At 39.4% G+C, this 16924-nt stretch overlaps 1 protein-coding gene across 5 annotated transcripts in view; it reads left to right on the top strand.

Moving 5' to 3' along the window:
• The window catches only part of LOC131228165 (THO complex subunit 7B-like), a 33744-nt gene extending 17133 nt beyond the window's left edge, over positions 1 to 16611 (top strand). For 2 of the 5 annotated variants that reach the window (XM_058224009.1, XM_058224008.1), the window contains exons 2-3: positions 14323 to 14942; positions 16331 to 16611. In XM_058224009.1, coding sequence (XP_058079992.1) covers positions 14352 to 14942; positions 16331 to 16462 — 723 coding nt within the window. In that variant the 5' untranslated portion in view covers positions 14323 to 14351 and the 3' untranslated portion in view covers positions 16463 to 16611. Of the gene's footprint in view, positions 1 to 14318; positions 14943 to 16330 lie in introns of all 5 variants that reach the window. The other 3 variants (XM_058224011.1, XM_058224010.1, XM_058224012.1) reach the window with 2 other exon arrangements.
• The last annotated feature ends 313 nt before the right edge of the window (positions 16612 to 16924 follow it).

Here is a 16924-nt window from a genome sequence, read left to right as displayed (position 1 = left end):
AGGCTTGTAGGATAGCAACTGAGCTATTTATACATGGAAACATAGCTCCAAATGTTATAAACTCCTTATTTGCAAGTGGTGATAGATGCAATAATAGAGGTGGGCTAAAGAGTTAAAGCACTTACAACTCGTGAGATTTAAGAAAAATGTACAGAGATGTGAGGCCATATGTAGCCTCTTCTAGATAGATATGACAGACTGGAGGAAACATTTTTATGAGCAATGGTTAGCTTGACCCAACCAGACATAACATGATAAATTTTATGGTATACTGTCACTTGGGAATGGTGTTCCAAAAAGCAATTGATGTATTCAAGGTAATGAAAGATGCACAATATATTTACAATCTTATCAATAATATATTAATATGTTAGATGAAATTGGAGAAGAAAATGTCGTGTAAATTATTACCAACAATGAAGCATCATACAAATTAGCTGGAAAAATGTCAATGGAGAAGTGGAAACATTTATGCTGATTACCATGTGGTGCACGCTGTATTAACCTTATACTCAAAGATATTGGAAAGAAGGAAAATTTTGCAAAATTGGTTGAAATGACAAGTCAAGTCACGACATTCATCTACAATCATATAAGTAGCCACTATAATGAGGAAGTTCACATACCATGAAAAGAACTACAAGGTTTTTGGCGAACAGTTCGGTGGACGAGGATGACGCAGAAGACAGAAATCAACATCAACTAGTAATGGAAGAAATTCACATACCATGAAAAGAAGAATCCGAAGGAGAATGGCGAACGGTTCGGTGGACGAGGACAATGCAGAAGATGGAAATCAGCATCGACGAGGAACGGAAGACGACGCAGTCGACTCGAATAAGCATAGGAGTGCGGCGGATCCTGAATATTCGAATCAGCTTGGACGAACGGTGAACTCAGGAGAATGGAACGAAGTTCTGCGTAGAAAGGGGAAACGGATAGACCCAGAAAGAAATGCTAGGAAGGTCTCAAACTATCCAACCCTATTCGTCAGAGGGTATCCGGAAGGATGGCTTCCTATTAATCTAGCGTGAGTGTTTGGTCGAGCGGGAACAGTTATGGATGTTGTTATGCCAAGGGATAGAGTTAATGGTCAGTACAAAGGATTCACGCTCGTCAGGATGAGTTCAGAGGAAGAACTATCCAGAGTTGTCTTCATGCTCCATGGCGAACGGTTCGGTGGGGCTCTGATGCTAGTTCAAAGAACGAGGTTTGGCCCAGATCGGAATGCTAGGAAGGAAATTCTTCCTACGCGCAAGGACCTTAAGGGGGTTCAGGTGGTGAATCGCCATGTTCACCGCACTCGGGTAAACAACTTCTTGTTCAAAGACGTCTTACTCAACCCAGTAAGGTCCGTTCAGTCCCAAAATCTTAGTCATTCGAACAACATAGAGGCTGGAAGGAAGAAGCAAGATGAAAGGAAGATAACAAAAGAAATAGGTATGGACTGTGTTGCGTATCAATCAAGATCGTGTGGATCAGTCAAAGAAAGAACTGCTAGACACGGTTGTGATTAGCACCAGAGAGGGGGCTTCCATTTCTCAAGTCAGGAATTGGATCGATAGCTGTTGCAGAATCCGACCTGAACAATATATTATCAAGCCTATCGGATATAACGAGCTGTGGATCAAGATGTTTTCGGGTCTGAATCCGGACATCTTGATCATGGCAGGGGCGATCCATACAGACGGTCTAGTTACCAGAGTGCAGAGTTGGGACGAGTTCTCCATCTTCAGTTCGAAAGATGTGTGGATCCTCATCTGGGGGATTCCTCTTGAATTTTGGTACGACGAATTTTTCATTTCAGCGGCAACCCTATTAGGTTCCTTCATAGAATTGGATCTCAAGACTAAGATTGGTGAGGAGATGGCTGTAGTTAGAGTTCGAGTTCGTAGAAAAAAGGGGGATCCTCTTCCGACCCAAATCTAGGTCTTCATGGAAGATAGAAAGATTATTCTGCCGTTACAGAGGGAAGAGAAGAATAATCCGATTCCAAGATGGGGTGACCTTTGGAGATCAAATGAACCCTATCCTTCATCTGTTGTGGCCAGGGCAGATGGATCCGAGCACGATGGAGTACGGTTTTCGTGCTCCTGGGAAGTACCGAAACCTATCCCTACCTTTCCACCTACCGCACTGGATGAGCATGTCAGAGGTCAGTCTCATCGCCAGACGCGTGGCATAGAAGCAATCTCTTTATGCACTAATCATGATGACGGTGCTACACGTGGCGTGGAGCAACTCAATCGCTCAGTGGAGATTTTGCCACATCATCACAGTGTTTCACCTCTTTTGAGGGTGTCAGAATGCTGCCTCAACGGTCAGTCGAAAGGGACCTGTGGCGGGTTAGGAGAAGATATGTTAGGACCGGAATCCGATTCGGTGACCAAAACGTGTGAGTCGGGTCTAGACGGGTTCGAGTCTCTAATTGGTAACCTTCAAACAGATAGTGAAAAGGAATATTTCATACCTAATTGACGCAGGACGACCCTAATTATGATGCATGCTCATGGACATAATTAAACAGCGGAAATAAAAGGAATAAATGATCTAAAATTCTAACAGTAATCATCATAACTGAGAAAATTATAAAGGAAACATGCAATGGAGCGGGCCATCACTACAACCATGGAGTATGGAATTCAATTACTACTTAGGTTGGATCCGGCGAGGGATGAGACCTCCCGATCTTGCATGGTCACACTCAATCGATCAATGAAGATCACTAGTCCGAAGAACCAAGAAGTTTCTCGGATTAGGGATTTGAGAATTTGGGGGTTTAGGGTTTAGATCGGCTCTCAAGAGTTTGATCGAAGAAGGATTAGCCAAAACTGGAAAATAGAAGGAAGAAGATTATTACCTTGAAGAAGTTGGAGGGGCACAAGAAGAAATTAGAAGAAGAATATCAAGGGAATAGAAGAAGCACCATTAGAGAGAAGAGAGGAAGGAGGCAACCAAAGGGTTTGCTTTTCATTAATCAATAGTTAAAATTTGAGTTTAGAGCTTTAACCCACTTAAATAAGCAAATAAAGACATAAAATTACTAAAATACCCCCAGGATAAGCAAATAAAGACATAAAATTACTAAAAGACCCCTAACTAAGCCAAAAACATGCAAATAACATAAGTATGGGAAAGTTTAGCCGCTCGGTCTTCTTTCTCCAATCTTCCTTCACATGTGTCTTCCCTAAGTAAAGTCTTCTATATGTCCAATCACATGTGAAAGGTCTTCAGTTCTTCAATAGTCGGCTATCCACAAGGACGGCACTTGTGGTTGGCGCTTTCTTCATTGGTACACCTTGAATGCGCTTGTGTCCTTACAGCCAAGCTTGAGTTCGGATCGAAGTTTGGTGCCTCATTTCTTCAGTCTGATAAACCCCTTCTGTGATATTTTTGCTTCATCAGGAAAGGCCCTTTCTTTAGCCATCCCTAGGCTGACGTGGAAGATTCCTTCTCTGGTTCAAGTTAATTAGATGGGGACGTCGATGTCGCTTCGGAGCATGAACAACCATGGCCTTCTGACTGATTCAACCTCCCGGAAGTGTGTGGGTGATGACCTTACTGAATTTAATCAAGCTTCTTCACAGTTGGAAAATTCGCCTTCCCCAGTTTCTCTGCTATCCTCTCCCCCCCTTTGCTCCCACTGTGAATGGTCAGATCACGGTCTTCTCACGCTCTTCTAGGAGGATTCAAAAGTTGAAGTAATAGAAGCTGAGGCGCTGCAGATTCGAGCTGGTACTGTTTCGATCCATGAGGAAGTTGGTGATAAGAAGAATGCAAATGATATCAACAAAGCTAATCTAATAGAGATCATCCGGAGAAAGAAATGGATCAGAGATGTTGTGGGTCACGTTGGAAGATCCTTAGGCCTATCCTTTGGGGATTGTTTGGAGGACTATATAGCCTTATTTCAATGTGTTGAGTCACGTGGTAGACCCCTTTCAGCAACGAAATCTCCAAGAAGTTGTCATTCCAGATCCTGCAATAGCATAGAATTGCAACGACTTGCGTAGTTTCCAGGTATTTTAGATGGTCCCAATGGCAGGTCTGGGTATTAGGGAATTCGGGGCAGTTCAGTTCCCCAATGAAGATTATCTCTTGGAACGTCAAGGGTGCGGGGTCTAAGCAGAAAAGAAGCCTAATAAAAGATACTTGTGACAGAAGCAATCTAGATGTGATCTGCTTGCAGGAAACTAAGGTTAATCGATTCGACGATAGGCTGATGGGTACTTTTTGGAAGGCCAGAGACACGAAATGGGTGGTCCTCGATTCAATAGGCAGTGCTGGTGGTGTTTTGTTAGCATGGAAATCGTCTCAGTGGGTGCTTCAGAATAGTTGGGCCGGATCCTTCTCGATGTCAATTATTTTGCAACAGATTTCTTCTGGGTTTTGATGTCTCATTTCCTCGCTCTACGGCCCTACTCAAGATGCCAACAAAAAAGACTTCTGGGATGAATTAAGTGTTTCTAGACAGAATTTTGCAGGTCCTTATTGCATGGTGGGGGATTTCAATGTCATCAGGTATGCTGAAGAAAAATCTCATGGGAAAGCAATGGCTTCCTTTTCGCTCTGGATAGACAATCAGGAGCTAGTGGACCTTCCATTGCTAGGATCCAGATTTACTTGGTCCAATGGGAGAGTAAATCCTATTCTTTCCAGATTAGACAGATTTTTGGTTTCCCTTGGCTGGATTTACTTCCCTCTATTTTCCTAGCAGTTCTTCTTAGAACCACGTCTGACCACTATCCAGTTATTCTCTCCATTGAGGAACAGAACTGGGGCCCTAAACCTTTTAGGTTTGATTCTTTCCAAACTTAAACGGCTGAAGGAGAATTTGAAGCAGTGGTATCAGAAGGAATTCGGTATCAGGGAACTGGAATCAGAGTCGATTTATCAGAATTGCAAAGGATTGATGTTCAAGCAGAAGATGTTTCGATGTTAACTGACATCTTAGCTAGAAGAATTCAGCTAATACAATCTCTTTCTGGTAGGGCCCTTGAAAATGAAATCTCTTGGAAACAAAAATCTCGGGCGAAATGGATAAAGAAGAGAGATAAAAACACAAGCTACTTTCACAGCATAGCCAGTATGCATGCAAGGAGCAACAAAATTAGTAGTATTGTAGTGAATGGGGTTCGGATAGACGATAAAAATAGCATAGCAGATGAGGTTATAACGTACTTCAGTTCCCTTCTTAAGGGAGAAGATTGGTGTAGGCCCCGTTTGGATTTTCTTCAAATGGATAGTGTCTCGCCCGAAGATGCTATTCTGCTAGAATCCCCCTTCTCAGTGGAGGAAGTGAGACAAGCAATAGATTCCCTTGGTGGTGACAAGGCTCTAAGCCCAGATGGATTCCCCATTATTTTCTTTCAATATTTTTGGGATGTTATTCATAAAGATGTGATGGATTTTTTCAAGGAATTCCATGGAAGAAGCAAATTATCTAAAGGTCTTGGGGCTTCCTTTATAGCTCTTATTCCAAAAATTTTGAAGGCGGTTACACTCAAAGCCTTTAGACCGATTAGTTTACTGGGATTCCCTACAAAATTCTAGCTAAAGTCCTGGCGTCGCGTTTAAGGAAGGTCATAGGGAAGATTATCTCAGGTAATCAAAGTGCTTTTATCTCAGGTAGACAGATTGTGGATTGTGCTCTAATTGCTAATGAATGCTTGGATTCTAGTTATAGGTCTGGTTTGAAGAGTATAATATGTAAGTTGGATATTGAAAAGGCCTATGACCACGTGGACTGGGGTTCCCTGCAATATATATTGAAACGGATGGGGTTTGGGGATAAATGGAGAGCTTGGATGGGTGAATGCATCGGTTCAACTCATTTCTCCATTCTTCTCAACGGGTCCCCAAAAGGTTTCTTCGAGAGTTCGAGGGGTCTGGGGCAAGGAGATCCTCTATCTCCGTTCCTTTTTCTTAGTGTGAGGGAGGCCTTATCCAGAATGTTGCACAAAGGTCAATCGGAAGGTACTCTAAGTTGTATTAAAATGAAAGGAATGCTTAGCTTGATCTCGCATATCCAGTTTGTAAATGATACTTTGATCTTCTCCGAAGCCAGTCCAGACAAGGTGGAAAATCTTCGTACTGTGTTCTGGTGCTTCGAGGATGTTTCAGGATTGAGAGTCAATATGGCGAAGTCCAAGATGTTCGGGGTTAGTATGGAGAAAGAGGAGATTGACTTATTTGCGGAAGTTTTTGATTGCTCTTCAGCTTCACTTCCAACTTCTTTTGTTGGGCTCCCTTTGTGCATAGGTTCACCGCCTAAGAGGCTTTGGGAGAAGATCATCTTGAGAAGTACCTTGCTAGATGGAAATGTCGTTATTTATCCCTGGGAGGGCAGCTCACTCTTATTGAGGCTGCTCTTTCCAATCTCCCGTTATACTTCATGTCGCTATTCAGATGTCCGAGTTCGGTATTGGCTGTCCTTGAAAAATTAAGGCGCAATTTCCTTTGGCATGGCAAGGAGGATAAGAAGAAATTTCATCTTCTTGATTGGAAAGAGGTGTGTAATCATATCTCAGTAGGTGGAGAAGGGGTTAAAGAGCTAAAGGCTATGAGTCGAGCTCTCCTCGGGAAGTGGATTTGGAGTTTAGGGTCAGAAGATGGGAACCTTTGGAACAACATTAATTAAAGCAAATCTGGGAGATCAATTGGTGGGTGGTGGACTAAAGATTCGTCTTCCTATAGGGCGTCGGCTATTTGGAGGGGTATTTTAAAGATGAAAAAGGAGGTGCTCAAAGGTGTGAGTTTCGTCCTTGGTAATGGGGTTAACATTCGATTTTGGGAAGACATTTGGGTGGGGGATGTGCCGCTAAAAGTTAGATTTCCGAACAGCTTTCTCCTAGCTCCCAAAAAAGAAATTTCTGTGGCTGGTTGCTACTCTGTGCCCGATGGTAAGATAGAGTGGAATTTGGTTTGCAGAAGAAATCTTCAAGACTGGGAGATCAGCGAGTTTTCGGATCTTTTGGAATGCATTTACGTAGCTAATCCAATTCAGTCTTGTTCAGATAGTCTAATATGGAGACCGGAAAAGTCCAGCAGTTTCTCAGTCAGATCTCTCTACAATCTGCTTCATAGCAACCTGGGTACTATAGATCTTCAGCAGTCATCTCCCATCTAGAAATATTCTGCTCCCCCTAAGTTTGTGGTCTTCGGTTGGCTAGTTGGTAAAAAGAAAATCCTCACAGTAGATAACTTGAGTAAAAAGGGGGATGGTTCTTGCTAATATCTATTTATGTTGTATGCGGGAAGAAGAATCAGTCGATCATCTTCTGGTGCATTGCCCCTTCATCTCTTCAATATGGTCTGATTTTTGTTCTCGGTTTAACATTACTTGGTGCTTTCCTGGAGCAGTGAATCATCTCCTTCAAGCTTGGCATGAGGTTTATATTGGCAAGGTTAGGACTAGGCTTTGGAAGACGGCCATTCTTGCTGTTTGGTGGTCGGTTTGGGAGGAAAGAAATGGCAGATGCTTTAGGGATATCTCGAATTCTGCAGAGGCTGTTTCTTCCAAGGCTAAGCGGTTATTGATTGAATGGGCTTTTCATGTAGATTCCTTGAAGGGTTGTGATTTTCTTTTTTTAGGAGCTTAGTTGAGTCTGCTTTCTCAGCGGACTCTCTATCCTTCTTGTTGTAATCTTTTTGGTTTCTTAATACAATTTTGTCATCTTAAAAAAAAATAATAAAAAAAAATGAGAAAGTTCACAAAAGGGGGAGTTACATAGGACTGTTGTGATTCAATTTGCCACAAATTTAGTACCTTGAGAGTTTATAACAGCATAAAGGAGAGTTGAGTGTGACGTTTGCTTTTTGGGAGTGACTCAACACAAAACGTAGATCGAAGATGTTAGGGACACTAGTTGAGGTTCTGAAAATATAAGAGAAAATATTAAAAGAAAGTCTAAAACATCCTTAAGGTAATGGAACCATTGATGAGAGTCATTCGTCTTATAGAATTTGACAAGATACCTATCATAGGCTTCCCCATGATAAAGTGAAGCCATGGTTAAAGTGAAGCTTGCTATTTATTGTTATTGTGAGAACTATAAAGATTGTTGGAAGATGATCGACAAATGTTAGAAGACTTAGATTCACAAAAACCTTCATGCGGCGAGTAATAATATAGAAGTGATGCACAATATATATTATTCTTACTCTAGTAATGTCTCATACATGTTCATTATTCACTTAATCTTAAAAATTACTTTTATGATATAATCATTAAGGTCCTATATTATTACCTTTTAAAAAAAAAAAAGTCTTTTATTATTTCATTATTGTAAATCTGTTCAAAGTAACAATATATATGGAACTAATATTGATAACATCTGCCGATAACCAAAAATGCGGGGAAACATTGGGAAATCATGGGGAAAACGGTAGAATTTTTCTGTGAAACTTCAATAGATGCTAAAATACACATATTTGCATATTTAGGAATAAAAGAAATTAAAAAAGAATAAATACATATTGAGTTTCCATTTAATGGGGGCCTAAAAGCGTGTTGTTGTAAGAAATCAATCCAACTATCCCATCTATCCATCCAACCATCCATGCAACCATCCAACCATCCCTTTAATCCATCTGACCATCCAACCATCCATCCTTCCATCCATCCAAACATCCATCGATATTTCAGAATATCGACAACACATCATTTCATCAAGAAATCGTCAACAATTGAAAAGGAAAAGAAAGATTGTGGTCTCAACATCGCTCATGTTGTGATAACAATATTATCATCGATAAAAATGAACACTGCACAAACATGCGCCCATGAAAAAATTTGAAATGAATTTTTTTTACTAAATAGATTTTTGGCAATATTATTGTATCGCTGAGACACTAGCAATACAGATGACACCTGAAATTTACGCAGTTGAAAATACTGGCGATACATTGGTGATATCAATACATTGGGAATACAAGTAACACCTAGAATTTACATAGTCGAAAATATTGGCCATATCGATACATTGGAGATACTTGTGATACATCACTGATACCTGAAATTTCTTATACTCTCAATATTATTGGTATCACCACCGTGTTATTGGTATCGTCGAGCTGCAGATATGGATAATATCGGGGTTATTTCGATAATATCGAGGATACTTCGAACAATGATTGTAATTTACGCTACTATTTAAATTTGAGTTATCGATATGCTACATCATTTATTGAGGATGAAGAAGTTCGTCTTAGACTGAAAAATATGATAAAGAGATTGGGAATTGACTTAGATATGCAAATAGGGACATTAAACAAAGTAAGTTAAAGTCTTTAATTCTTGGTCCTGGCTTAGTCATTGCATACATATTTTATTAATTTGGTGCTTAAAACAATATGAATGTTTTGACATATTATCCATAGTTGGAAATATATGGACTTTGTTAAGGCAGGTTTTCCAATCTACTTGCATAAAGGGCAATTTTTAAGACACCTTCGGTAAATTTAAAACCAAAAAAAAAAAAAAACCCTAATGCTTTATTAGTATTACTTAATTGTATAAATTATTTCATTAGGGATGTATAGTGGTGCATTTGACAGTTTTACTATTACGTGCATATCGTAAATTTATTTTTTTAAAAAAATTTGTTGATCATCTTCCAATAAGACGTGTAATGACATCAAAAAAAATAACAGTAAAAGTCGAGCTAGACAACTTTGTTTTAATTGTGAGAGGAACTGGGGCTATTTTGCACTAATGCATTTGAAGCAAAGGAATAAGTTGCGGGCCAAGATATTAGTTTGGCTTGGCTATAACATTTCAACATGAAGTTGAGATTACGAAATGCGAAGCATGTGGCAAACCTGATTGAAGAAGTTGACTTTTGTCTAATAAACTTAGACAACATTTACGATGAAGATGGCTCACTTCTACCTTAGTTGTAACAAAGGAAGAAACAGGTAAGAGATGACAATGAGGAAGTCTAGATGCATGACTTAGCGTCACAGATGAGCCAACAAGAGAGTTGTGCAACTGTCTTGGAGAGGGTTATAGAACATTTGACCCAAGTAAAGAGTAGTAGTGAAACGAAGACAAATGATGACGATGATGACAACGACATACCTGGTCCTGCTTTTGGTGTTGCGTGGCACATGGGGGTACAACCTTCCACACAGTTTGAGACTAATGAGTTTGGTGATTAATGTTACCAGTAGCCAAGGGAGGAGCATCATAGTGACGCTGGCATGAATGGCACTAGAGGAGTTGGGGCATCAGTTGGAGATCAGATGGCTTATGAATATGGGTATGACCAAGGACAATATAGAAAGGCTCCTGAGGCACTTTATTGTTAGACTAGTCTTGGATATGATCTACATGGAACAAGTTGATATGGGGGAGATAAATATCCAGATTCGGATCTAAGTCATTCGTCGTTGCAGTCTTAATAATACGAGTAGTATTAGTATAGGTATGGCTATATTTCTATGACAATGACTATGGGTCTATATTGGCACTAGTGGCTATTCTTATTTGGTTCAACACAACAGACATCTAGTGGCATTGATAATTGTGTCAGTCATCCTCGGTTTCATTGACATGGTTTGGCTCCAATTATTAGGGATATGTGGCACCTGTTCCATAGCCCTAGCCAGATGATGACTTAGAGGTTGAGCAGCCACAAGTAGAAGGATTTTCTTTCTAGTGGTGACATGATTGGTAAATAATGTTTTTATATTTATTTTTGTACTTTCAAAATACTTTATCACTTACAACTTATGATTTCACTTTACACGTCATGCATTAACATCTTATGGACCTATATGGTTATATAATGGTTGTTTGTGGAAAAAGGGTGATGTAAATATATAATTATCTAATCATTAGTTTTATGCTCATATAAGCTTATTTTTATTGAATCGTTGATATTAAATATTTAGAATATTAAATATAGAAATTTTGCAATCACTCTAAGCCTGTTAGGTTAATAAAATCATCAAGCAAAAGGAGACAATATTCTTTCTGAAGAATAGCCTGTTTCATCATCACAAACTTGTTTAGAACAAAATAATAATACATGTTTGGAATCCTCTCTTCTTCTTTTTACAATATTTTTTTCTTAATTTTTTTTCGACGTTATGGCCCATAATGTAACGGTTTCATGACCAACCATTACCATTATTGAATACGTTGTTAGAAGGAAATTGGGAGTGGCCCGAATATGTAATAAGAAGAGGGAAAGCCCTATGTAGTGTCCATGTGATAATGTGGTGGTCTTGTTTTCTGTACTTGTGGCTGCGCATTGCTTAGATTTTCGAAAGTTGCATGGAAAGTCGTTAATTTGATTTGGGGTGTGTGTGTGTGTGTTTGTGAATTGGTTTTTGATAAATGATAATTAATTACTTTTTTAAACAAGCTTATATTGGAAAAGTGAATAATTTTTTTTCGAGATTTTTTTTCCTTACTATTTATCATATTTTCTCCTATTTTTTAATTACAAAATAGAAGACTACTCTCGTGCTGAAAACACGTCGCCTAGCCCTACCCTAGTCTTTGCTGCTCAAAGATTACAACATTATCTTTTAGCTCATTCTGTTCGACCTTCGGTTTCTTAGTAAAACGGATTTCTCCCTTGACTCTTCTTTCTCGATGCTTTTGGGTGACTCACTAATGGACCCAGTGTCGTTTAGCTTACGCTACATGCTATAGAGGGTTGAATTCTACACAACACACTACATGCTATTCAAAACACTGTCCCACCCTGAAGATCACCCGTGAAAATTAGGCTGATTCAAATCATTGGTTGGAATACAATGTTCAAATTAATTGACATGAACGTATGATTCAATGAACAGGTCCAACCACACGATGAGTGGATAGCTTGATTTTTCATACCAGATGATCTACGCTGTAGGTTGACCTGTTGCGCAGATCAAATTTCCTAGAAATGTGATACGATGAGGAAGAAATGGTTGTATGTAAAATTTCACATATGGCATTATCTTTTTAGCTCATTCTATTCGATCTTTGGTTTCTTAGTAAAGCGGATTTCTCCCTTGACTCTTCTTTCTTGATGCTTTTGGGTGATTCACCAACCAACCTAGTGTCGTTTAGCTTACGCTACATGCTATGTAGGGTTGAATTCTACACAACATGCTACGCGCTATTTAAAACAGTCCCACCGTGAAGAATTGAAGATCAACTGTGAAATTAGGCTGATTCAAATCATTGGTTGGAATATAATGTTCAAATTAATTGACCTGGACGTATCCAGTGTTCGAAGTATCGGTATCACTACAAGTTTCGCTGGCCAGGGATACAGAGACAATATCGATATCGCTAATAATATCGTTGATAACCGGAAATGCGGGGAAACATGGGAAAAATAGTGGAATTTTCAGCGAAACTTTATGAGATGTTAAAGTGTACATATTTGCATATTTAGAAATAAAAAACATTGCAAAAAGAATGCATACATAACAAGTTTCCATTTAATGGGGCCTTAAAAGCATGTGTTGTTGTAAGAAGTCAATCCAACCATCCCATCTGGCCTATTTAACCATCCAAACATCCATCGACATTGCAGAATACCAACAACACATGATATTTCACCAAGAAATTATCAACAATTGAAAAGGAAACAAAATATTGTGGTCTCAATATCGCGCATGTTGCGATATTGATAATATCGAGATATTATCAATATTATCAATGACAAATTGAACACTACATACAATCATGTGCCCATGAAAAAAAAAAAAAATTTGAAATATTTTTTTTATAATAAACAAAATTTTGATGATATCAATATGTTGGCGATATTATTGAAATATCATCGATACACTTATGATACAAGCATTACCTAGAATTTACATAGTCGGAAATATTGGTGATACATTGGCGATATTGATGCATTGGCAATATAAGCGACACCTAGAATTTACATGGTTGAAAATATTGGAGATTACAGTAGTGATATTGATACGTTGGTGATACTTAGCAATGCATACTACCACCATTATCGGTATCGCTACCAGTGTTATCAGTATCGCTGAGCTAGAGATAAAGATAATATCGGAGATAATTCGAACACTAGACGTATCACGTATGATTCAATGAACAGGTCCAACCACGCGATGAGTGAATAGCTTGATTTTTCATACCAGATGATCTACGCTGTAGGTTGACCTGTTGCACAGATCGAATTTCCTAGAAATGTGACACGATGAGGATGAAACGATTGTATGTAAAATTTCACATACAATGGATTCATCCATGGGCTATTGCATGTTGCAATGAGTGTATGAGATTTAACCTGAAAAAAGAAATGAGGGGCTTTTGTGGGGGGGGGTTTTTTTTTTTTTTTTGGATGAAATGGCAATATGCTATTAAAGGAAATAGAAATAAAATAAAATAAAATAGAAGAAGTCCAAAAAGTGCTTCTCAGAGAATCTTTCTTAGCCGGCCGATCCGTGGTTGCACAAATATCCTTGCAAAAAATCATGAGGAGATTTTGCAGTTGCTGTGAATAGATTCCTTGTCATGCTTGGATCTATTTGAATCAAAGCATCCGAGTTTAATGAAAAACAGATTTCAATAAGTGGTATCATTAAATGATTGAGAGGTCGAACCCAGGATTTCCAAAGCATTTTCCTTCTAGTTTGGCATGGTGGGGGTATTGGGAAATCAGAAAAGAGGTTATGGAGGTTGAGTGTTTTAGCGGGATTATGGGTTCTATGGCTGTAAAGGAATGGCCGATGTTTTATGAACAAGAAGGGGAAAGCATTAGATGTTTTTTGGAGGGCTAAATCGTTTATAATAGAATGGATGTTGGGAGAGGATAGATTTTTCCTTTTTTCCGGCAGGTTGGTAGTAGTGTTGTTGTCTTTTTTGTTTTTTCTTTTGTATATTTTGGCTTCGGCCTTCCAATGAAATTATCATCTTTCAAAAAAATATGATTGAGAGATTCAACTGAACTGGAATCAAGGAAAAATAACCTCAAGTATAGGAAAAAAAAAACAGAAAGGTTGCTTTTGTGTTACCTGTCATTTTATCCAGTTCCAAAGGATTTAGTGAATTCCAAAATTAAGAAAAGAAAGAAAGATGGAAAAGAAAAGTGTGAAATAACTGATAAAAGAAGTGAAATTAAAAAAAGGTGGTGATCTAATATTTTGATAATAGTGTTCTTCATTACTCTTGATTGATGAACTGAATTTCATACATGACTGTGTCAGTTTCTAATGTTATGGGCACTTCCCTGTATACAACCATGGTTTCATTGTAGTTATTTAGTTCAGTATGCCTACCTCCTAACTCGCTCATCTTGTCATGTGCTTATCTGACCACTCTATGCTTGTCCTAGCCAGGTTTTAATAGAACAAACTATCCTGAGCAGATGTTGGTAAAAGGAAGAAAAGTTGCTGGTAGAGAAGAGATGCTTCCACCTTATGCTTTTGATCCTCGTGAAGATGATGTGATAATCAGACACCGCCTCCTCACTCGGACTACAACCACAAGGGGCGAACCTCCGCTGAAGAAGCTTCAGAAAAAATTCATGTCTTTTGCCCTTGATATTGAGAAGGATGCTGACAATTACAGTGACTGCGAGAGGCTGTACAAAGCCTTTTTACAGGAGATGAACACCTTTGAGCTGCCACTCCTTAAGAGCAAGGCGGTTATTGATGCAAACCTTCGAGAGAAGGAGAACTTCAATGAGCTGCAGGATGAAATACATCGTCAAATCTTGCAGGCGCAGGCTGACATCGAAGATCTGAAGAGGCAACTTGAGGAGAGTAAGATTGAGAGGCAACACAAGGAGGAGTGTGAGGCAATCAGGAGATTGATTGGTCTTCAGCCGCCAAGGTCAGAGACCCAGAAAACTATCTCGGATCTTGAGAAGGAGATTGCTTCTTTGGAGGCTGAGAATGCTGCTGGGTCAAGGACACTGGAGCTTCGGAAGAAGCAGTTCTCTCTTCTGCTGCATGTGGTGAGTTGGGTTTCGCATTTATCTAAGAGTGTCTGTTTTCTTGTGGATATAATTAATAGGAAATGATAGTCGATGCTCTAATTTTAATATAATCTTGGTTCTGATGCATTTTTCATAATTTGTTTATCAGTCAAAAATGGTTTTGAAAGGTACAGATGATGAACATTTTACAAGTTTCTACATTAAACCCCATTCCAGAGAGGAATGCGAATGATACTTGTGCACGTGTACATGATCTGAGCCATTCATCAAGCTGGATACGCATTCCTTGACTTAAAAACCTAGCCACTCTAGTCCAAATGTTGAATGTGGACTAATTCATCAATTAGTTTTGTCTGTCCATTTTTATTTTTTTTATACACATGGCCCATCTGGCGAGCCAACTGGCCTGATTTTGGGTCAGGGAACATACATGGAGGGTCAGTTGGATGAACAGCCTATGTATCTCACACATGTATGCCTTTGCTTCCATGTGTGCCTAAGTTTGATATCCCTGCAACCAGGCCTTGGCAGCATTCCTCTGTTTTCATGACTTTTATTTAACAGTAGTTTTACAGCGTTTTTGCTACCCTCACCGGAAGCAGATTGCATATCGAGTAACTCTGCTGCATAAACTGTGGGGCCCACCGTGATTTATGTATTTTATCCACTTTGTCCATCCATTTTACCATATAATTTTAGGGCTTGAATCCAAAAATGAAGCATATTCAAAGCTCAAGTGGACCACACCATGGGAAACAGTGTGAATTGAACGTCTACCGTTGAAAAATTCTTGAGATCCACAGAAGTTTTGGATCAAGCTGATATTTGTGTTTTCCCTTCACCCATGTCTTTGTGATCTTATGAACAGGTTGGATGACAAATAAACATCACTGTGGGCCCTAGGAAGGTTTCAACGTTAGAAATCATTATTCCCACTGTTTCCTGTTGTGTGGTCCGCTTGAGCTTTGGATATGCTTCAATTTTGGACTCAACCCCTAAAATGAGCTGGAAAATGGATGGACAGCGTGGATAAACCGCATACATGCATGGTGGGCCCAACAGAGTTTACTCAGTATGATAAAAGCGTATTGAGTTACTCAGTACGCAATCCGATTTCAAACTGAACTGGCATGATTCTTGGTAGCTCCATGACCCACGTTACATTGCAGACAGAGTGCGCCTTCTATCAAAATCATGGATATAACTAATGATCGGCACCCATTCTTTTAAAACCACACAACTATCTCAGGCCCTTTTTCCATTCTATTGGTTACGGGCTGCTGATCTTGTCAGCATCTCTTTGGAAGACGAATGCTTAGTAAAACATTAGAAAGACTGGGTGTGATATCAAAATATCATGAATAGTGATTCATCTTGTGTTGTTTTTGTACCCCCCATTTCGGCAGGTAGATGAATTGCAGAATACTATAGAGGAGGAGCAGAAGAACTTAGCAGAGGAGCTGAGGATTGCAATGGAAGAGCGAAAGAATAGCATGGAAGATGCCAGTGGTGGTTCAGAAGCGATGGCTGTAGATTAATTGACGGGAAGCATATTTATCTGCAGTTCCATCAACAACAGTTCTCTCTCTCAGATTGAGGATCATCTCTTGTTCCCTGCTTTTTGTTCACAAGATAAAAATTGAGAAAAACATTAGGTGTGCATTAATGAATCTATCCATTTTTCCCCGCATCTTTTATCCATCACCTCCAACAATGTCTTCTCTCTCTTAATCATTCCAAGCTACTGTTGTTAATTGCACTCGACTCAAATCCAGTTAAACTAATGCCCTTCTAATGGTAACTGCCATGGACTACCACTAGGTTGTCCTGTTGGTGAGTCACCTTCCTGATAGGAGGGAACCTATCAGCCCACGTCTGTCTGTGAGCATAAATCCTGCCCTACTGGATGGGGTGGCAATCGGCTAGCTGGCTGGTCCAGCCCTGTAGAGCCTAAACATGGCTTGAGGGGTGGGGCCAGGCTTGAAATCTTGGCGTGGTGT

The sequence above is a fragment of the Magnolia sinica genome, chromosome 15, assembly GCF_029962835.1.
Source record: "Magnolia sinica isolate HGM2019 chromosome 15, MsV1, whole genome shotgun sequence".
Classification (NCBI taxonomy): Eukaryota; Viridiplantae; Streptophyta; class Magnoliopsida; order Magnoliales; family Magnoliaceae; genus Magnolia; species Magnolia sinica.
Note: the sequence above shows the minus strand (reverse complement) of the source record. Positions and strands in the feature narration are given on the sequence as shown.